Consider the following 23,386-nt stretch of genomic DNA (forward strand, 5'->3'; position numbering starts at 1 on the left):
AACTTTGTATTTAATTCTGTAAAACATTTACGAGCAAATTACTAATATTACACAAGATATTCCCAAATGAAAGTAATGTATACTAATGGAACCCTCTCCTGATAATAAATAACAAAACCTAGTGTATATACACAAGGACTTTATGACCTGCATCCCAGAATTCAAGTATGATAAATTTTCAACAAATTTGTATTATTTGCATAATAAGAATAAAATAAATCAAAGTACTTTCACAGATTGGAGTTACCTCCCCTCCTCTACTTCACCCCATTTAACTTGTTCTAACTAAGTTTGGAGACGACTTACATTGGTATAGCCTTTTGTCTGATGCAATTAACATATAAAAAGTTTATATAATTTGTTGAAATTGTAAAATAAAAATGAAAATATATATATATAACAAAAACAAAAACAAAAAACAAAAAAACAAAAAAACAAAAAACAAACAAAAAACTGGTTATTCTGTTTAGATATACTGCTGTCTGCTCCTCCGGGTTTGAGTTAGAGTCATGGCACCCACACTTCACGTCTTCATTGTTCATTGGGAAGAAAAGTCAATATAGTCGAGAGTATCAATATCCAAAACATTCAGAATAAAACGCTGCCTCACCCAACAGGAACGCCAGAGCTTCTACATAGCATTTCAACATGCCAAGACCATTCAGTATTGCCAGATGTCGAGACCGATATTGCTGTGACAAGGAAAGCTATTGGATGGACAATGATTAAAACAAAAACAATGTAATCTCTACCTGTGCAGCCAGTCGGTTTCCTGTAGGAATGGAACTTTAACATCAACACCAGCTTCCTCAAAATACTGCCTGAGACTTCTTATTACTTCATTTATAGATCAAAATACTCTATACATAAGTTGATATATATCATCCTATAATGGTACCCTACATCACATATTACCAAAACGAGGGGCCTTAATGTCTGAGAAATCATAGTCATTAGACTTGCTGTACTGTTAGACCTGTCTATAAAGGCCTCTCAATGGAACAGAGAAAAGAGGGCTTTATAGACAGGTTTTAATTATTATGAATTGAATTACATATGGAACCAAAAACGGCCTTCATAATCAGGTGGCCTTTGTATAAAGGTGGTCGTTCAGACAAGTTTTACTGTATTTCTTGATAAAGATCCAGAAGGGTTTCCAAGATACTCATCCAAAATTTACGTTTGTACTGTTTTAACTGTCCAAATACTTACATCTCTTCCTTAATGAGACGAAGACCCCTGCTCAACTCGGCAATTTGCAGCATATCAGACCCAGACAGATCAAAGTGGTATAACTGAAAACATGTGGTACTATTATCTTGTATGGTGTCACAGAGAAATTGTTGTAGATATGTCTTATTTTTCAGCGATAGTGGTTCGGTCTGATTGAATGTTTGATAAGTGAGCTAAATTGTCAGTAAAGTAATGGACGAATTTATAAGGTAAGGGCTGAAAATTACCCGATATTGGAGGCAAAGTAACCAGAAACTCCGTGATTTACATGTAAGTCATTACAGGGAGGATAAACAGAAATTCTACTGTTTCACGTGTAAGACAGGAGAAAATTATCTGTCATTACAGGGAAGATAAACAGAAATTCTACTATCTTACATGTAAGACAAGAGAAAATTATCTGCCATTACAGGCTGAATGATAAACACATCCCACCTGTTGTGACGTTACATACCGTGGTGATTAAAACTTCGTTCCGGGTAATTGTCCTGTCGTCGGTTTTTCCTTTATAGCGTTTCCCTCTGTCTTCTCGGTACCGTATGCAAACCTGTCGATAGCCTTCACCAACAGTGCCCTTTAAAACATTGTCTAAGCTATGGTATTTAAAACACATGTAGTTACAACCGATGGTTAAAAAACAAATAATTCCGAACTTGAATTACAGGTAGGAGGTAAAAGACACTGCTAGCATTTCTACATATTGAAAATCGAATCATATGTTTACTAATAAAACAATTCCTAGGGAATTTTAACTTAACTTTTATACCATTAATTTCTTAAAGTAAGTATATCTATAAACTGCATATCCTAAATGATACAATATCCTTGTTATTGACTTGTTTAAACTGCTAAAGATCGGGATTATCTGTGAGGGAAATAGTTGCATCTGCAAATACACTAACTTTTTTCCACAATATAGTAAACGTTCCCAGTCCCATAATGGAATTCGGCTTTCCTGACATTGGGACAATTAAGGGAACCCCAGACGACATGTCAGACTACAGCCTGTATTTGTCTGTCCTGCTGGACGAACCTGTGCCCAGTACTATTACATGTGAATGGTTTTAAGTTATTCCCAGTTTAGACACTTGTGTTTTATTATTATACGATATTAGTTCCTGTGTACTTTGCTGATAATAAAACCGATACCTGTTGTCTTTTATATATATAGTGCGTTTACTGTCATACACCTTATACTAAACATATTCTTTCATTGGTTTCATAATTAGCTTGTATCTGGACCAGTTTTGACAAAGACATTTCCTGTAGCGAAATTGAATTCTAAGAGCGCCGGACGGACGCCGGACGCAAGGGTAACTATATAGCTCACCTCGCACGAAGCTAAAAGTCTTACACTTTGAATGAATTCATTACATTTTCTTATTCGTTTATATCAGGTACATATAGGTTACATCCTTGTTTATATCGGCGATTGTATTTTTGAAGGGGTGAAACTTTGAACTCATCACTTAAACTTAAAACTGTAATCTATTGAAATAAATTATCTTTCATTGAAATTTATTTTATTTGTTTTCTACAAGAACAGTTGTGTAGTTTTTGCCCTTATTTGGTATACACGATACTTAAATTGATGAATCAATATGTTCTCCTATATAGGATTTTTAGTTTACTCCCAACAAACTTCCTGGATTCAATATTGTACGTCAGTCATATACAATAGTCAACAATTATCAATTACAGCACTTTTCTGAAGTGATCATCATTTGAATAGTCATGTTCAAGTGCTTTACTAATAAAAGCGACAATGACAGAAGACCCAATGACATGGAAATTTGATGATTGTATATTAATATTCAAGTGTTTCATTTTAACCCGAACCATATTTACCGTAGTTTCGACATATTAAGTCATATTTCCTTTTAAACTTGATCTTTATCAGAAATGGTAGGTTACCTTGTGCGCTAAGTATACTTCATCACATTTCGCGCTGCAGTGTGGGAATACTTATCATACTGATATACATTTAATATATGTCGGTACATGGTAAGGCGGAAACCAATCCTCCTTCTCTACAAGTATACATTTATTTCCATAAATAGTTTACTATATATTGTACAGATAGTCTGTAAGGTTGCGTGGCTGAGAAATGACCGTCTTTCGTTCAGGTCACATTTGTTGGTTCATGATATGAATCAGTTGTTTCTTATCACATCTATCGTGAGATTTATACGTCATGTCTGTCGGAGGGGCAGCACCTGATCACTGCATCGGCGGTATTTATACGTCATGTCTGTCGGAGGGGCAGCACCTGATCACTGCATCGGCGGTATTTATACGTCATGTCTGTCGGAGGGGCAGCACCTGATCACTGCATCGGCGGTATTTATACGCAGAATTCTTGAAATCGTTGCGATGAAAACGTTTGCTAAAACAACTGTGAACAATAAAATGTCAAAGCGTTTGACCTGTCATTAATTTAAAAAATCATTCTTCCACTTTATCTTGTAACGTTCATTTCAAGAACACTTTATCACTACTCTGATAAGAATATATTATTCTTGGAGACCAGGAATGTCTAAATATACATTGGACAGCCATCTTGCGTAGGTATCTATTTTTGGAACCTATATGAGTTCGGGGAACAGCTAAAAACATGAAATATATAACATTAATATTTCAATATTCATAGATATATCAAAAATGTTAAATATAAGAAATATAACTACACAAATCTGTTAAACGTTTTAAAATCTTTATATTTCCAAACCATGTAATCGGAAATTTTATTTTAAGATTTGAGGAAATTTAAAATGGTGTCATGATATAGACCTGGATACATAGTTATCTATAATCCAATAAATCTCATGATTATAAATGTTGATTGCTTGTATCACCCTTAAAATGTTCAAATACAATAAGACGAAAATACAATACTTCTGAAACTCAAACAAACGCAAAGAGTACAGTACTATAGCAGATTCCTATAATAACGAAACACGAGTCTCAATTTAAACAACATGATTTACCTGTTAAATTTAAGAAAGTCTTCGACCGGGTATGATACACAGATTTAACGTATTGATATGCTGGTACAAATTAATTACATAAAGATTAATGTTATTGCTGTTGAGCATGGTTCTAAAACTAGCTGTCATGTTGTAATATTCAATACTCAAAACTGACATAGATATTTTTTAAAATTAATATTAACACTTTCACAATTTGCTATAGGTGGTATGTTTCTGAGAGTGTGTATGTGTATGGTGTGTGTTTCATATGTAATTCAGATCTACTTGAAATACCCTCTTTGAATTGCTATATGGTGGATATATACGCTAGCTTGTCTGGTTTGTCGATAAAATTCTTTAAAAATGAAATGTACATATACATCAGTATGCGTTCTCTAAGTTACGTTCATCAGCACATTAAGAATTCTCGATGAAAACATTATGAGAAACAAATGGATACTGACTATATCTTGTGATTGCCGTCTATGTTAACTTTTGTGATTTGTTTTGTTGTTAATGTAATTAACTAAGACACGCAGATGACACTCACTAAACATTTGATAAAAATCCAAGATATCTAACCTCATACATTAATTCTAATCTACGCACAAGTAAATAAAACGGAGAAAATGACCATTAGAAATCACCAAGTTCTTGATGGGGTTCTATTAATAAATTTCTGGGCCCACCCAAGCTGGGAGGCCAGTCACTACTTATATTTACCGTTATGAAATGGGACTTTCTTGGTTTTTCCACGAAAGGCAATACAATTGCATCGGGTTATTTTGATTCTGAGAAAATCCGAGGTCACGTGATTGCCAATAGGTACATATAAGCAAGCGCTGAAAGCGCAGTGTATTAGTTTGAAGACTTTGCTTTGTAACATGGTGGGTACTATAGCTTATTCATGATGATATGTGTTAAGCGATAGTTTTATTAGGGCGGTGAAAAGACCTGTTGTTTTTGTTATTGTAGTTGTTTTTGAAAACGGTTTAGGATACTGAGATATGTGTTTTTATCATTAACGTATGTACACACACGGTAAGGCGTTGGCGACAGAAGTCGATTTACGTCATGTTATATCTCCGACAGTCTATCTTCAGAATTAAGAGCAAAGTAAATAACAGCTGACTGTTCGAGAAACGATAACGTACATTATGACCTTTATCAAATAATTTGTATTTAACACATATCTATTCTTATATGATAACTTCTTCTCCTTTAGTAGTTTTTCAGCTTAAATTAATTTTCTAATTAATGGTAAATTACTTAGTTGTTGCCGATAAAAATTAAATTCCGGATAGTTTTAGAGATGTGATGTACTTCAAAACATTTCTGATTTCTTATTTTTATAAAATAACGGAATGAATTGTAGTAGCAGTTAAAATCGATAGTGCCTCTTATCTTAGTGTCATTGGTCCGTTTGTCTGATGATATTCGATAGCAAGGTTTTTTCTTTTCGAAAACATATTTGAATCGGCCTCACCTTAGTAATGGAATTCCTACAGCACCGTCTTTATTTTTTAGCTTCTCCGAGGATAACAACAAGTAGTTTAGTTAAACTGCAGTTTCACACTATTTTTTATATTTTAGATAAAGAAGATTTCATCGAAAAAATGAAAGAAGACGACGACGATATCGTTATTGTTGGAGTCGGAGGGAAGTTCCCTGGGGCTGACAACATTGACGACTTTTGGAGGGTTTTGCGTAATGGCGAGAACCACGTAATTGAGATACCTCCGGAAAGATGGAACCTGGAAGCCTTTTACCACGAAGATCCGGACGAGCCCGGAAAAACCTACGTCAGGAAAGCTGGTCTACTGAAAGGGTACGTAGCATAGTTATGTATGTAGTAACATTTGTTGGTTAATCTTCTTCCTAATCACAAAGTGGCATGCTCTATGTATGTAATTCAGTGCTACACGGATCCGATCATAATATGAATTTTAGGGTCGCATATTAACTGCAGCTGTATAGCTAAGATAATGTCATTTTTCACAACGTCAGCACGGGCGAGACATTCATGCATCGATTTTAAACTGAAGCTTGATACTTCCTTGAAAATAAGAGTTTTACATAAAAAAATAAAGTAAAGGCATGGAAATGACCGAAATTGTGTGAAAAGAAAACGTTAATTTAGAACATACAACAGTAATCCAATCAACGAAAAAAAAACCTCCAAAAATAGAAACAAATCAACTTGTGTATATGTACAATTTATATGGATTTGTCAGTCTAATGTTATTAGACCTAGCCCCGGTCAGATTCCAGTTGCTTTCAAAGTTTTTCCTGGAATCTTGCATCCGACTAGTGCATAAGTAAGACAAGGATCTCGATTCTAAGCACCTAAGCTAAAGTTCGAAGAAAAAGGAAACCGAAATAGAATCGCCGTAGTCATGACACACGTGCCAAATAAAGGTCATCAAAATTCACTACTCCACAGTTATTTTCGCACAGATCGTATTTGTGTATGACTCATACGTAACCTACAGCCAAACGCCCACTCCTTCCACTCACTGATAGAATAAACTATTGCTTGACAAGTTGATTTCACCACTTTAAAAAAAGTTGATGTGAAGGTGTTACAAAATACATGTTATCTATCCATAGACTGTGTTTGGTAAATCGCCGAGAAACTTACCCATATGCATGCCATTCCTGTTTGTGTGGCCCGTTGAGGTGTACACATTAGCCTGGTTAGAGTTTACAGTCGCCTGGTACTTGATGAGAATGATAACCAAAACGAGGAAAAAATCAAGTATGGTTGGCTTTCAGATTTCTTGCTTCAAGAAGTTGCTCAGAAACTTTCAATCAATTAATACACTTTAAACAGTTAAATTGGAAATGATGATAATTCACAAAATTAGAAATATGCAGCTAATCAATCCATCGATAACTTATATAACTCAGTATGTATGTATCTACAACAGAGGTATTTCACTACGAACACAGGTAGTCACAACAATATTCTTACACATGTGCCCAGCAGACTTCTCGATATTTATAGCTCAACGAAACACTACCTTACAGGTGATAATTCTTACCTGTGATAAACAATAACATGTTAGTATTATGGTAAATGTAGAAGTTTAATCAATATGGAAGGTCTTTATAAAACAGTAATTATATATGACTGACATATGACTTGTGTTTATAATACAGTAATTATATATGACTGGTGTTTATAATACAGTAATTATATATGACTGGTCTTTATAATACAGTAATTATATATGACTGGTCTTTATAATACAGTATATATATATATGACTGGTCTTTATAAAACAGTAATTTTATATGACTGGTCTTTATATTTATAATACAGTAATTATATATGACTGGTGTTTATAATACAGTAATTATATATGACTGGTGTTTATAATACAGTAATTATATATGACAGTAATTATATATGGTCTTTATAATACAGTAATTATATATGACTGGTGTTTATAATACAGTAATTATATATGACTGGTGTTTATAATACAGTAATTATATATGACTGGTGTTTATAATACAGTAATTATATATGACTGATCAGTAATTATATATTATAATACAGTAATTATATATGACTTGTGTTTATAATACAGTAATCATATATAATCTTATATGACTGGTAATTATATATCTTTATAATACAGTAATTATATATGACTTGTGTTTATATATACAGTGGTCTATATAATTCAGTGATTAATTATATATGACTGGTGTCTTTATAATACAGTAATTATATATGACTGGTGTTTATAATACAGTAATTATATATGACTTTTGTTTGTAACAAATAAAAATTTTTTACTGGTCTTTATAAAAATGTAATTATTTTTGACTAGTCTTTATAAAAAATAATTATATATGACTGTTCTTTGTAATGCAGTAATTATATATGACTGGTATTTATAATACAGTAATTATATATGACTGGTCTTTATAATACAGTAATTATATATGACTGGTCTTTATAATACAGTCATTAGATATGACTTGTGTTAATAAACAATAATTAACTATGCCTGGTCTTAATAATACAGTAATTGGGTAACTTTTGTGAAAGACAAACTTTTTTCACTGGGTCTTGGCGAAGTGTGGTTGAATCAACACAATGTGAACCCGTCTGTTGCCCTGCCAATTGTTAAACAGAGAATCTTTGATAATGCACGGCAAAAATTGTTTGAAATATTAGAGAATTCCTCGAAATGTTTTTTGTATAGACATTTAGTTGATAATTTAACATTGCAACAATATTTATGTAAATATATACCAAAGCGAAATAGAATTGCTCTAACTAGATTACGTTTATCAACGCATATGCTGTATAGTGAAACCGGGAGATACCGAAACATTGTTAGAAATGAACGTATATGCAGAATTTGTAATTCTGAAGATATTGAAGACGAATATCATTTTTTGTTTATTTGTCCATTTTATCAAGCTTTCAGAGAGAGACGTATAAAATTGTATTACTGGAAAAAACCATCAGTTTTCACGCTGATATAATTATTGAGTACAACGAACTTTAAAGAATTAACTATGTTAAGTAAATATATATATGATGCCACCCAGTTGAGGAATAGCATGATATAATGTTAAAATATATGTAACTACATGCATTTTCTGTCCATTCTCCACTGCGGTATTGCATTGCCTGCCACTGTATTTATATGTATTGTGTACATACTGATAAGCTGTAAAGCTCAAAGTCAATAAATGAATTTGAATTTATAATACAGTAATCTTATATGACTGGTGTTTATAATACAGTAATTATATATGACTGGTGTTTATAATACAGTAATTATATATGACTTGTGTTTGTAATACAGTAATTATATATGACAGGTCTTTATAATACAGTAATTATATATGACTTGTGTTTATAATACAGTAATTATATATGACTGGTCTATATAATACAATAATTATCTATGACTGCAGTTGATAATACAGTAATTATATATGACTGGTCTATATAATTCAGTGATTATATGTGACTGGTGTTTATAATAAAGTAATTATATATGACTGGTCTTTAAAATACAGTAATTGCGTATGACTGGTGTTTATAATACAGTTTATGTACGAGATATTTGCATAACATTTTAATTTAAATATGTCACATTAAATGTGTTTTAATCTAGTTTTGATTTTAGATATATAGCTATAGATATATTCCAATAATGACTATCAAGGAAAATGAAGGTTCGTGATTTTTTCATAGGGAATAATCGTATAGCTCTGTATAAACTAATGAATGTACGTTCTCTTTAAATCGAAATCAAAGCAAAATCATCTACACACCTTTTTATCGAGTTTTCTTTCACTTAAAGTATACCAATAGATATAGAATGTTATGCTACAGGAACAATGCAGCTTGTTATTTTTGGATACATCAAAACATCTTAGGTATATTGCAGCAAGACATATTGTTATTCTTAATTGATTGCTTCTTTGCAGATATGACCAGTTCGACAATAAACAATTTGGCATTAGTGACATTGAGGCTGCACGGATGGACCCCCAACAGCGCTATGTCCTGGATTGTGTACACATGGCTCTTGAAGATGGTGGTATTACGAAAAATGAGATATTTGGATCACAGACTGGAGTGTATATAGGTATGACAAGAACATTTTATACAAATTAAACATTAAACTTGAAACAGGTACCCGGGGGTATTTCTAATAGGAAAAAAATACTTCAGCAGTTATTTCCTCGCCTTTGATTGGTATTACTTCAGAGGAAAGAATCCTCTAGAACTTTAAAACTTTAAATAAAAAAGAAAGCAGTTTCTTTACTGTTTGATTGCGATTGATAAAGTGATCAGTTTTTTCTCATTAACTTTAAAGTAATTCAAATTGATAACAGGATAACGGCTATTTTTCAGTAACCATGGATATTTATTAAGTACTAATGATTTTCATTATATCAAAAGACAAGTTTTGTATTGTTTTTCTGCTCAGGTGCGATGAATGATGACTATAGAATCACATGTTGTGATGACCTAACGCGGACTTCCAACTACACACTGACAGGAGCCTCGCCTTCTATTATATCGGCACGGGTGTCTTATACCTACAATCTACTAGGTCCAGCCATGTCCATAGACACCGCTTGCTCTTCATCCCTTGTCGCAATCCATGAAGCAGCAAAAGGCATCAAATGTGGTATGTTCCATTCTTTTATCTAAAATTATTGGCCCCATCTGGTGCCAAGATCATCTGATAGATTGAAAATAGGGCATCCTTAGTGATCAAAGAACTATTTGAAAAAATAAGTTCAAAATATAAGGCGATGTTAGTGGTTCAACTGACTTTTTAGGTAAACTAAAGTATGAGCTATCCACATTACACCACAGCTATTCTCTTATCATACAATAGTGTGTTCCATTTATAAGATTTTTCACATACTTCTAAAATAAGTTACCTGAACGTTTAGAATATTTCTTTACTCATGGTATCAGACCAAAGCGTATATTAGAGACTCATTAAAACACTGAGTTGGCATTTATAATTGAAATTTCATGTTTGCCTGCTCAGGAATTGATATCTATAAAATTATCAATATATAAAAAAAATTGCTTGCTTTTATTTTGATTTTTTTTTCAATTTAAGCTTACTTTTTACGGCTATAAACTAAAATTCGTTAATCATTACCGGCAGTCTTTCAAATGCAACAGCCATTCTGACCAGGTGCATGTTGCTGGCGTCATTATGACTACGAAAGAGATGCACTTATGGATACGAGATGGATGTCATTAGCAGTCCTTTAGATTAAGCATTAAACAAGATGTTAAAAATTATTTGTAGCTATAATTTTTAGTACCTCACAAATGTGGATATCAAACTTTAACGACGGATTTGGGTTGGAAACACAGTGACTACATTGGTACAAAGGGTGCATTTTGATTCATGAAGATAATTTAGTTTCTTTGTTATTGTACATGTCTCTGTGTTATTTTTTCAGGTGACTGTGAAATAGCTATTTGCGGTGGAGTAAACTGCATTCTGTATCCGGATATGTCCGTACCACTCAGCAGAGCTCGGATGGTATCACCAACTGGACAGTGCCAGGCTTTCTCCAACAAAGCGGATGGTTATGCTCGAGGCGAGGGTTGTGGAATTTTGATTTTGAAAACAAGAAAACAGGTTAATGTTCATTCAATTAATAATAATTTGGAGAGAAAAAACGTTCAGTTGTCTGCATTGTGAAAAAAATGAAATTATCTACCAAATTATCTTTAAAATTCTTTTATTTATAGATAAATGCCACTGATAAATGATTACAATATAAATTCTTTTAAATCAGGCAAGACTTGATGGCAGTAAAATTTGGGCTTCCATATCAACTGGAATCAACCAGGATGGTCGAACAACGACACCCATTACCGCTCCTTCTACGCTGCAACAGATGAATCTTCTTGAGCAAATATACAGAACCAAAGGGATTGACCCGAGGAAGATTCAGTACATTGAAGCTCATGGTGAGAACATTCATATATCTTTATAGACGCAAACTCCTACCCTTTGAAACATTTCCAGCCTGTTTTGGGACTCTTTGATGAGCATAGTGTTAATTATAATCTATTTATTTATGAATAAGTTTGAAAAATATGTTCTTCATTACTCTTTATATAAAATGGTATTTAGAAATAGCGACATTTACTTTGCAAAGTTGTAATATTAAAAGAAATCTGCTGCTGTTTATGACTCCATTTTATTGAGATTTTTCGTATAAAAGACACGAGTGCAAACAAGTTTACAAACCCTGTCATAGTTAACATGACATCTCAAATATAAGTATATTCTTGTCAAAATCTTACAAAAGGTACTCTTGGGTAAGATAAGTCTGCTTTCGTTGCATCAGGTACAGGTACTCCAGTGGGCGATCCCAAAGAGGCAAATACCTTGGGAAAATTCTTCGCAGAAATCAGCGATGTAGATGATGAATGCCGACCTGCTGTTCCCATCGGTTCAGTGAAGACTAACATTGGTCACCTAGAGTCTGCAGCTGGTGTGGCCGGCGTTATAAAAGTACTGCTGATGATGAAACATGGTAAGATTGTTCCATCACTTCACGTTCGTTCACCAAATCCTAAAATTGATCTGGAAAATTACAATTTAGAGATAGCTCAAACCCTTGCAGATTGGCCATGTCCTTCCGATGATAGATTCAGGTTGTCGTGCGTCAACTCTTTTGGATTTGGCGGAACCAATAGCCATGCCATCATCAAGCAAGAAGAAAACAAAGTACCTTTATGTACAGAGATCAACAAAAACGACACAGTACAACATATCATCACTGTGTCCGGAAAGGATAAACTGTCACTTAAAAGGAATCTTCTGCACATGCAGCTGAAGGTGAAGGAAGCCAAATATCACATCGAGGACATTTCCTACACATCAACCTGCAGACGGGACCATTACCAATATCGAGTTGCTTTTCAGGCTTCTTCATGCGATGATATTCCAAAACTCTGTAACGATGAGATCCGACAGCTAGATTCTAAGAAACCGACGACATCAACAAAACCAAACATCGTTTTTGTCTTCTGTGGTGTCGGAACAACATGGCCAGGGATGTGCAGAGAACTAATAAGAACAGAAGAGGTTTTCCGTGATACCATACAGCGAGTCGATCAATTCATGTCTCCTCTAACTGGATGGTCAATTATGGAGAAGCTAATAGATGCATTTGATGTGAGCGACCCACTTGTTTGTCATTTGGCAATATTCACCTGTCAGGTTGCGCTTACCGAATTATGGAGTCATTACGGAGTGAAACCTGATGCGGTTGTTGGCCAGTCAGTTGGAGAGGTGGCGGGCGCTTACGCGGCTGGAGCTCTTACCCTCGAAGAAGCCGTTAAGGTGATCTACTATAGGTCAAAATCGCTTTCAAGCGCAACTGGAGGTGCTATGCTAGTTATTAGCAATTGTGATAGGTCCATTGTGGAAGAGTTATGTCAGAAGTACAACGGAAAGGTAAACGTGGCTGTCTATAGTAGTCCATTTGCATTCACATTATCTGGGGACAACGATGCTGTAGACCAGCTGATGCAGGAAAACGTCTTGAACAATGACAAAGTACTGCTCAGGAAATTGAAAGTCTCATGTGGGTATCATAGTCACCATGTAGACAACGCCAGCAAGCTTCTGGAAAAGAACCTGAATGGATTCAATGCCAGTCGACAACCGACAGCATGTACTCTTATTTCAACGGTGACTGGCAGAGAGGCAGGACCTGATGACTTTTCCACTTCACGCTACTGGAAACGAAATGTGAGGGAACAAGTTTTATTCGGACAGGCCATCAAAGAAGCAACTGCCAATGACAACTCAAACATCTTCATAGAGATCGGGCCGAAGCCTGTATTGAAATTCCATTTGTCAAATATCATTGAAAAGCAGAACGCAGTCGTCGTGGCTTCTATGCTGGAAAAAAAGGAGCTCGCCACTATGAGGCTTGCAGTAATGACACTCTACCAAAATGGAATAGAGGTTGACTGGAAAAACGTTGTGAGTACCGCCAGGCTAACAGAAATCCCTTCATGCCAGCTGAACCCAGCCGAACCACATCTTTTCCAGTCTAATATAACACTGTTATATTACGCTGGGGTGAAAAGTCCGCATTTTCAACATTTGTTTGTAGAAAGAGTCGGAGGAAAGAAAATGCAATTTCAGATGAACATGTCACCATCATCAACATGGTTTCTCTACGAGCATGTAGTGTCTGACACAATCATAGTACCAGGAGCATTGTACTTGGAAGTTGCATACGAAGTTGGAAAACACATATTTCAACAAGGGGAAATGGTGATGGACATTTCCGCAAAATATCTACATCCATTGAACCTTTCTAAGGGAGAACGCTTATCAGCGGACATCATCGTAAAGAAAAGTGATGACGTTCGAACCTGGTCGCTTGCAATATACAACAAAAAAATAAAAGTTGCCGAGTGTCAGATTCGGTCGGAGAAGCCAGAAGGAAGGACTAGCATAGATATAGACACCATCCGCAGACGATGTGTGAGTATGCAGTCTGCTTCAGAGACATACGGTACCCTCCAGAGGCTTGGATTCACATATGGGAAAGATTTGCACATCTTAGGGAACGCCCTTAAAAACGACACAGAGTGTTTAATGGAAATTGAGCTGTCTGAGGCCATTATGAAGGATACGTCATGTACACATATACACCCTGCCGTCTTGGATGGTCTTCTCCAAACACCCGCTGTACTCAATAACGTAATAGAAAGCAGTAAGACTCTATTACCAGCAGGAATGAGTAGCTTTCGTTTGCACCAAAAGCCAGAAAGAAGGATGCTTGCATTTACCTCTTTGTCTTGTCAATCGGATAGTGACTTCCGGTACAATGCTCTACTGATGACACCTGATGGAAACATAGTTGCCGAAGTAAAAGATTATGTCATTAACTGCATTGAGATAGAACCAAATTTGGACAACCATTTCCTGTACGAAGTACAGTGGGAAGAAATTGACATGTTTCCGAAAAAGACACAGCAAACGCAACCAGCAGAAACCACCAAACAAAAGTCTCTATTGATATCGTCTTCGGAATCAGCTGAAACAGTTATTCTGTCAGAGTTGAACCTAAGTAAAGTAGTTAGAATTGATGTGAAAGATAAAAACTTCAAACAGAAAGTAACAAATCTGCTCGAAATGAAAGGTCCGGATTCTATCAACTCGGTTCTGTTTATAGCAGACGCCGCCAACTGCAGTCAAATGAACGGAGAGCAAATCATGCAAGAAGTGTTTGACAACTCTGAAGCATTATTGTGTTTATGCAAAGTCCTAGAGATGCAAAACGATACTCAATTACCTGTTCTTATTATCACCGAAAAGGTTCAGTCAGTGAGAAACAAAGCCAGCACTGTGCAGAACGTAATAGGATCTGAACTTTGGGGGATTGCTAGAACAGTTGTACGTGAATGTCCACTTAACTTGACACTTATTGACATACACACCACTTTGCGATCCAGCTGTCCTGTTCTTCGAGATATTTTGATATTTCAGTCTCCAATTCTCTGCAATGATTGTTGCGAATTGCTGATTACCGAAAACAGTCTATATTGCAACAGGATTGTGAAATTGCAGGAAAAACTCGATCCATATAGGTGGAACTCATTAACCGATGGAGACCCTGTTCACCTAAAAAGTACCAAACCGGACGATATTGAAGAAACATTCTACACTTTACAATCAGAAGAGGAACTTGAGTCGGGAGTGCAAATGCATGTGGACACAGCTGTTTTGCATGACCAAAACTTCTCTCCGCTAACATTACAGTCCGCTGATAATGATGTTCCAGTTTGGCAGGACGACAAGGAGGATGGATACGACATTTTGACGTATGAGGTTTGCGGTACAGTGAAGGAAGAATCAAAGCAAATCGCATCAGGAAAGACCTCAATCAATTTGGAAGAGAAATACGTTGCTTGTTCAGCACTTACTGTGCAAAAGGAAGTCACCATTTCCAAGGACTGTTTGCTGAGAATTGATGACAAGCCCAATTACTGTCCGGGTCTTCTTACACGTGTTGCAATGCTGTTACAGATGAAAGAACATCTGTTCAAAGGGAACACCATGATTCTGGCTGAACCAGGAGAAGTATTTGCTGAAATTCTGCAAACTATGCTTTTGGCAGTGAAAGAAGGGTCAGCGACCATCAGGTCCATTGTTGATCTTGATGCTACTCCAATCACTGAAGTCACAAATTTGATCATTCTTCAACCAACAGATTTTTCAAAGTTTGGCAATGCATTACGTCAATTCAGAGATATACAACTCGTAGTTGCAACAAATATGACACTAGCAAGTCATGGAATGAGGTCTGTACAGAATAGATACCCTTCGGTATGTTTTAAAGTACTAAACACAGAACAAATGCTTAGTCAGAATACGCTCAGAAAGATTGTTCCTCAAGCAGTGAGATGGCTCCAGAATAACTTTCCCAAACTAAACGATTTCGGTGGAAAAGTACCAAAAGAGAGAATAGCGTTGCTGCCATCTCGAAACAACATCGAACCAAACGCGCGAGTCAAAGTGACACAAAATCAACTATTTCGGAAGAACCGGTGCTATGTCGTGGTAGGTGGATTGACGGGATTAGGATGGGAAATTGTTCAGTGTATCGCAGCTGCAGGTGCTGGAAAGATCGTGACATTTTCCCGGAAGTCCCCGGACGCGCAAAGGAAAAGTGATATTGCCGCTTTAATGGCTAAACATATGGTGCAGGTTATGCCTCTCGCAGTTGACATCATCAACAAGACAGCCTTGGAAGAAGCATTTGACAAGATTGATGGAAAATTTGGCAAAGGAGCAGTTAAGGGAATCTTTCATGGAGCAGCTGTATTAGCAGACGGAATGTTCACTAAAATGACTGAAGATATGCTAAGGAGAGTCCTTTTACCAAAAGTCCTCGGAACATGGAATCTTCACGAAGTGTCGAAAAGATACACATTAGATTACTTTGTCCTCCATTCATCGATAACAGCAATCTTTGGGAATACGGCACAAAGTAACTACGGAGCTGCGAACGCATTTATGGATACTCTCGCTCAATACAGGGTGGCCAAAGGATTGCCAGGCCAAGTAATCAACTGGGGACCTCTGCCATTAGGTTTACTTGAGCACATGGCAGTGCGAGAACAGCTCCAGAAGCACGGATTTATCTGCTTAGATGAGAAATACATACACGAATACTTCGTCAAATCACTCATGATGGGCAGGAATCAGATGATCATCGGCTCCTTTGTTTGGAAAGACATTGAAGAGCATTTCGTGGATGCCATTCCTCTAAGAACCAGAAAAAGATTCAGACATGTCATTGGCAACGGAGAGAGCCTAATGAATTCAAACACTTTGCGACCGACTGGAAAGTATGATATAACGAACTGTGAAGGATTGACCGCCTGTGTGAAGGACATTGCTGCACAGGTCTTACAAATAGATGAGGAGATGATCGAAAACTCTTCCACTCTGTCCTCCCTTGGGTTTGACTCCATGCAGGCAATTACTTTCACGAAATCCATTCGCGATTTGACGACTTACAGAATTCCTATTGTCCGATTGCTAAACGACTCAACTACCTTTTCGGATATAGTCGACTACCTTCTGAATTTATCACAAACACCTACAGACGAAAAAGAAATACAGGACGTCGAAGAACTCCCGGAAGATGCAATATTGGACAATATCCAACAACCTGAACTTGTTTATTGAAACAGACTAAAGTGTAGAATCGAGGTTTGGGAAAAATGATACACAAGATAGTGGTCGACCACACAGAGTGTATCATATAGACTGATAAATATGGTGTGACTCATCTAGTTTAAATTGTAAGAAAAAAAAATGTTCATATTCTTTGTTACGGATGTTCTGTGTCATGTATTGATGTAAACTAGTAACAACTTTCATCTCCGGCTTATTTACTTTAGTTAATTGACTCCAGCTGGACATGATTTTTAACAATTTTTCCCTGTTAACTGTAGAGAATACGTTAATTTGTCTTAGTTACTTGACTTGAATACGCGTATTTGTCTATCAGCTAAATACATTATGCTAGCAGAGTAGCACTTGATTTATTTTATAAATAAACATGATACATAGGGGTTTTTTTATCTTTATTATAACCAGTATCAGTTTTAAACTTGAAGTTTCTTATCAATGTTTTGAATCATGATTTTTTACGTAAAGTATTATTTAGAGCAAACCAAACAAACATGTTCAATGGCGTAATTCATCATTGACGATATGGAGACATACACTGGTTTATTCTTAACACTGAATTGGTTACACGTCACTACAGACTGGTTCATATTGAATATTACAACACGTGGTTTCCAGAGATAGCGATTAATGAAGAAAAGGAGGACGTTTTAAGTTATATTTTCAATGAGAAAAATTCGTATTTTTGAAAATGTATTTTAATGCTATTGAAATGTGTTAAATGAACAATGATTGTTTCATATTTATGTAATGTGCCTGAACGTTTTATTGTTATTGTGATGTTTAACATTTGTATTTCAATATAAGGTAACCTATTATTGTAATTTACAAGTACAGCTCACTTACCAACATGGCTGTTTTGTTACATAAGTGTAGGTGTGTTACAATGTATGTACATGTACAAAAATATCGTTTAAATCATCATTGAGTAACCTTCACATAAAGTGGCATACTTTTAACGTACTTCGTATTGCGCGATCAAATTTTAACGAATTTTTCAATATTTGGTGAATAACAGGTTAGACAGTGATAAAGTTGCGCATCCACAGCAGTTGCTTTTTTGTAATATTAACAATATTTTGAAACTGCAATCAGCGCCATCATACATTTACGCGGTACAAGTATTGATATAATGATACTGCTGATAAATATGAATGTTTATAAATCAATGATATTTAATATTCGCGGATCAATTATTTTTTGTTTTGTTGCACGTTTTAACCAGATAAACAACAGCAAAAGTCATAATGTCTCGCTGAATTTTTTAATTTGAAGAAAGTAATAAGGTAGGTCAAATAGAGGTATATTCTATACGATGATATCGTTTTCGTTTGGAGCACTACCATGACCGAATTATACGATATGAAAGTCACTTGTCAATTGTGGGATTCTGATTAAAAAAAACATCATATGAAGGAGTTGTGTACTTCACTTAATTTTCTTTTAAAAATAGTTGTTACCGTTTTATACTTAAGTAATATGATTATGATATAATGATAAATAAAACAGTTAGCCAATGTTTATGAGTTTTGTGTTTGTATATTTTTTTTATTTCCTGAACATAGCTCAGTGTTGTCATCTAATTAAACTCCTATTTTTATTTAGGGGAAAAATCTTTAGCAATTATAATTTCAAGGATAAAATGTAAGAGTTATTAACAGAAAATGACAAATTTGATTGATTTGTCGATAGATTCATGGATTGGCTACAAAATTCATCCTCCACGAAGAGGTTGTTTTATGTATTCATAATATACTGACCCGATTGTTGATATTTGTACTGAAACTTTATCTTACTTGTTTTAGATCAACACAGGCGTTTTACATTACTACACAAGGATTGGATGTTTTATGTTAACCTTGTACAATCTCTCTAAGAATATATTCTATGTTAACGTGTGAGAGTAACAAACAGAAACATTTTCACAGATTATCATATCTAATCCGATTAATTAATGTTAAAATATATGTTGCTTAAAAGTTTTTCATCAGAGCTGTAGAAAGTGTTCACGTGTTCAGGTGAAGAAGTAAACATGTCGTTTTTTAAGTCAAAGCTTCCATACATTTTGAGATCGACGTCGTCATCGGCGTTGACGTTGCAGACGACAAAATGTGAAAGCAATATATTGGGTAATTATTTTTAACTATGATAGAAATTTTTATGATATATTAGTTGAATATTTTTTTCAAATTTTTGTTTACATTTTCATCTGTTAAAAAAATCATTGCCCGTGTGCGGTAAAATTTAAACAAATCAATGTTTTTGGTAAATGTAGTGCCTGTAATATTTTCATGCGCAAGTTCAAAGGTTATTGTGTTCATACTAGTATGGTAATCTGTTGTTTAGTGATAAAACCATACAAGACATGACATATAATTATGTGACTCACCTGTTTCCATGGTAATATTTTGGCAGAATGCAAAATACACTACATTTTAAGCCTTTCATTTTCTCAGAGATAAATTCTTGCACATTAAACATATAACGAAAAGGATGAGATTCAGGGTACATCACAACATTTATTTCATGTATATATACATATGAAAGTTCGTAAAACCCGTATGCTTTGAGGCATTATATTTGCTAATGTAAACAAAATACTGTCATAAAACTGCCTCTTAGAAGTATTTCATTAGTACACCTCCCGCATTTAAATTCGTAAAGGAACATCATAATGCACAAGAAAAAACCCACACAATAACAAAACAAAAAAAAAATAATAATAATAAATAAATCACCAATGTCACACACATATAGCAACATGATGGTGGGAAAGAGAGGGAAGGTAGAAGCACTAACAGCTTTCTCTCAATGGAATCCACTAAGAAAGAACAGGACCCTGCGGTATGAACTATATACAAAGTTGGTCAAAGAGGTGAAGCGATTGTCAGTTTGACAACACATTTAAGATTATTTCCTCCGAGAAATAGTATCTGACTGACTCAAAATCAATATTAGCGTCAATCCCAATCTATGTATCTTATAGGTGACGACATGAAGTTATGACGCCGCGATACAACGATGGGGACCCTTGACAGCCACAGATCCATCAAAAGCCGACATTACCGACAATGACACGTTAAACGTGTGTCGGCAGCCACAGATCTACGAGACAGCATTACACGTGTGTCGTCATTGCAAGTGTGTCGGCAACCATAGCAACGCAATGCCGCATTACATGTGTGTTGACAACTACAGCTCCACAAGGCAACATAACACATGTGTCAATATCCACAGACCTACAATGCCGCATTACACATGTGTTGACAACCACAGACCCACAATCCCACATTACACGTGTGTCGGCAACCATAGCAACACAGGGCCATATTACGCGTGTGTCGTCAAGTACTGTTCCACAAGGCCACATAACACGTGTGTCGACAATCACAGACCCACAATGCCATATTACACATGTGTCGTCACTCATAGCTCCACAAGGCATCGTTACACGTGTTTCGGCAAGTACAGCTACACAAGGCCACATTAGTCTTGCCTCGGCTACCACAGACACATAATGCCACATTACACGTGTGTGGTCAGTTACACACCCACTATGCTTCATTACGCGTGTGTCACCACACATAGCTCCACAATGCCGCATTACATGTTTGTTGACAACAACAGCTCCACAAAGTCACATAACATATGTGTCGATATCAACAGGCCTACAATACAGCATTACACATGTGTCGACAACCACAGCTCCACAAGGCCACATAACATATGTGTCGGCAACCATAGCAACACAATGTCATATTAAGCGTGTGTCGTCAACCACTGCTCCACAAGGCCACATTACACGTGTGTCGGTATTATTACACTGACAACATGGTAGTTGTGTTTCTTGCTGATTACAAGGAAGTTATGCTATGGATGTTATCGCAATGCTGACATGGTAGTCATGCTATGTGTGTTATCATACTGATAGCATGGGAGGGCGTTATGAGTGTTTTCACACTGATAACAGGATAATTAAGTTATGGGTTTTATTACACTGATAACAGGGTAGTTATGTAATGGGTGTTATAACACTGATAACAGGATAGTTATGTTATGGGTGTTATCACACTGATAACAGGATAGTTATGTTATGGGTGTTATCACACTGATAACAGGATAGTTAATTTATGGGTGTTATTATACTGATGACAGGGAAGTTATGCTATGAGTGTTATCACATTGATAACAGAGTAGTTATGCTATGGGTGTAATAACATTGATAACAGGGTAGTTATGTGATTTGTATCAGAATTATAACAGGGTAGTTATGTGATTTGTATCAGAATTATAACAGGGTAGTTATGTGATTTGTATCAGAATTATAACAGGGTAGTTATGTGATTAGTAATATGTCACATGTGTTATGATAATGAAAAACTATATGCTGTTATTGGTGTTATTGCACTAGCAACAATATATATGCAGTTATGTGAACAATTGTATTTCTTTGTTCGATATGAAATTAGTGTATCCGGAGTTATGTCCTGTGGTTCCGTTCACTTAGTTCCGTTTTGGGAACGTGACATAACTTACTTAGATTGACCAAGAAGATTGACATGCCGGTTGTTATGCTCAAACATGAATTTTCTGCTCACCCTTATGTCTTGTTTAAATCAAAAATTAATAAATATGCTTATTTTGCCGAAGATTTAAAAACAATTTTGAAAGGACTTCAAGTCAAAGCTATATTCAAGGTTTAAATTTGACATTTGTATTATTTTATATTATTTAGGTGAATTATGAAAAAGTTTACGTGAGCACAAAATCTATGCTTGAGCTTGAGAATGGTTTCGTGAATACAGGCCCAGGTCTTATTCTCCTTGTACTTTTTCAGGAGTCTGGGTGTCAATATTTCTATTGAGCTTTTGTGTTTGAATTATGATTGCAATAGTTTTAAAAAATACCAGATCGTTCTTCTAGCTGTAATGGGTTTACTGATAATGTAGATAAAGCCGACTATACATTGTGGTGCCTGTGAACTCTGTTGTGTGAAGAAAGGGTTGATAATTACCAGAGCTTTTATTGGTCAGAATATGACGTAATATTGTTAAAGTGTACCTGGTAATTAATAAATCCTTATCGCAAACGATTCTGAGAACAAGCATCGCTTACATGATTATCTATTTTTACTTACGTGTCATTAGACATTATGAATCACACTTCATATTCCGAACATGCACTTTAGGAGAATAACAATGACGTATTAGGCCTAGTGTTAAAATCTACTCAAAATCAAAACATATTTATATCAATAATATTTATAGAAGCTTATTAATCACGTGCATTACTACTCACAAAAATGTACTCTTTATCACCACCAATATCCTATTTCGTATATAATACCTTTTAAACTAATGGTGAAAAATCACATAAACCACCTGAGCTATATTTAGACATTAGCGGAATGATTACCAAGTGACAAGGGACAATATCCGGTGTGTATCACAACACAAACATGAGTCCTACTACACACATTGAAGTGCTCGAATTAGAACGACATGTCGGATCAAAATCACCATTATCACGAAACATCCGCAAATACACATTACTCATGTGTGTTTAGTCTTAAAAAATGTACATATATGTACCTATGGTCAAGAAATGTCAATAGCATCAAAGAAGAGCGTGTTCAAAAAGCTGGGATAATATTGAGGTATTTACACATATGAGATCACTTGAAATTTATACCGGACTCAAACTGACGGTAGTTGATAAAGTAGGATTAAATTGAATGCCTACAAAGGTTATTAGGTTGCGTAGAGACAGAGTACCAAATGCTTTATATGAAAGAAACGCCCAGATACGCATTGCCAGTTAGCTTAGAGTTCATTATTCAATTGTATTTATGACCAGAATGGTTGTGACATAAGGGGTGAGGTATATAAAAATGAGTTTAAATAGAAACTTAGATATACATTTCAAAGTAAA

At 35.4% G+C, this 23,386-nt stretch overlaps 1 protein-coding gene across 1 annotated transcript; it reads left to right on the top strand.

The window, feature by feature from the left end:
- The first annotated feature begins 2,172 nt into the window (after positions 1-2,172).
- LOC132552298 (uncharacterized) lies at positions 2,173-17,449 on the top strand. The gene is made up of 7 exons (XM_060216460.1): positions 2,173-2,275; positions 5,796-6,030; positions 9,666-9,826; positions 10,172-10,375; positions 11,175-11,356; positions 11,517-11,691; positions 12,075-17,449. The coding sequence occupies exons 1-7, from the start codon at positions 2,173-2,175 to the stop codon at positions 17,447-17,449; spliced, it is 6,435 nt and encodes a 2,144-aa protein (XP_060072443.1).
- Positions 17,450-23,386: the final 5,937 nt, after the last annotated feature.

This window comes from Ylistrum balloti, unplaced genomic scaffold, assembly GCF_031769215.1.
Source record: "Ylistrum balloti isolate Yb309-2 unplaced genomic scaffold, AGI_CSIRO_Ybal_v1 Utg370242, whole genome shotgun sequence".
NCBI lineage: Eukaryota > Metazoa > Mollusca > Bivalvia > Pectinida > Pectinidae > Ylistrum > Ylistrum balloti.

What these genes read in the sequence shown, in the direction of transcription:
- LOC132552298 (XM_060216460.1), top strand. Translation starts at nt 2,173, where the DNA reads ATGGAATTCGGCTTTCCTGACATTGGGACAATTAAGGGAACCCCAGAC. An exon ending in GCTGGACGAACCTGTGCCCA is followed by an intron (nt 2,276 to 5,795) that starts GTACTATTACAT and finishes TTTATATTTTAG; the next exon opens with ATAAAGAAGATTTCATCGAA. An exon ending in AAAGCTGGTCTACTGAAAGG is followed by an intron (nt 6,031 to 9,665) that starts GTACGTAGCATA and finishes GCTTCTTTGCAG; the next exon opens with ATATGACCAGTTCGACAATA.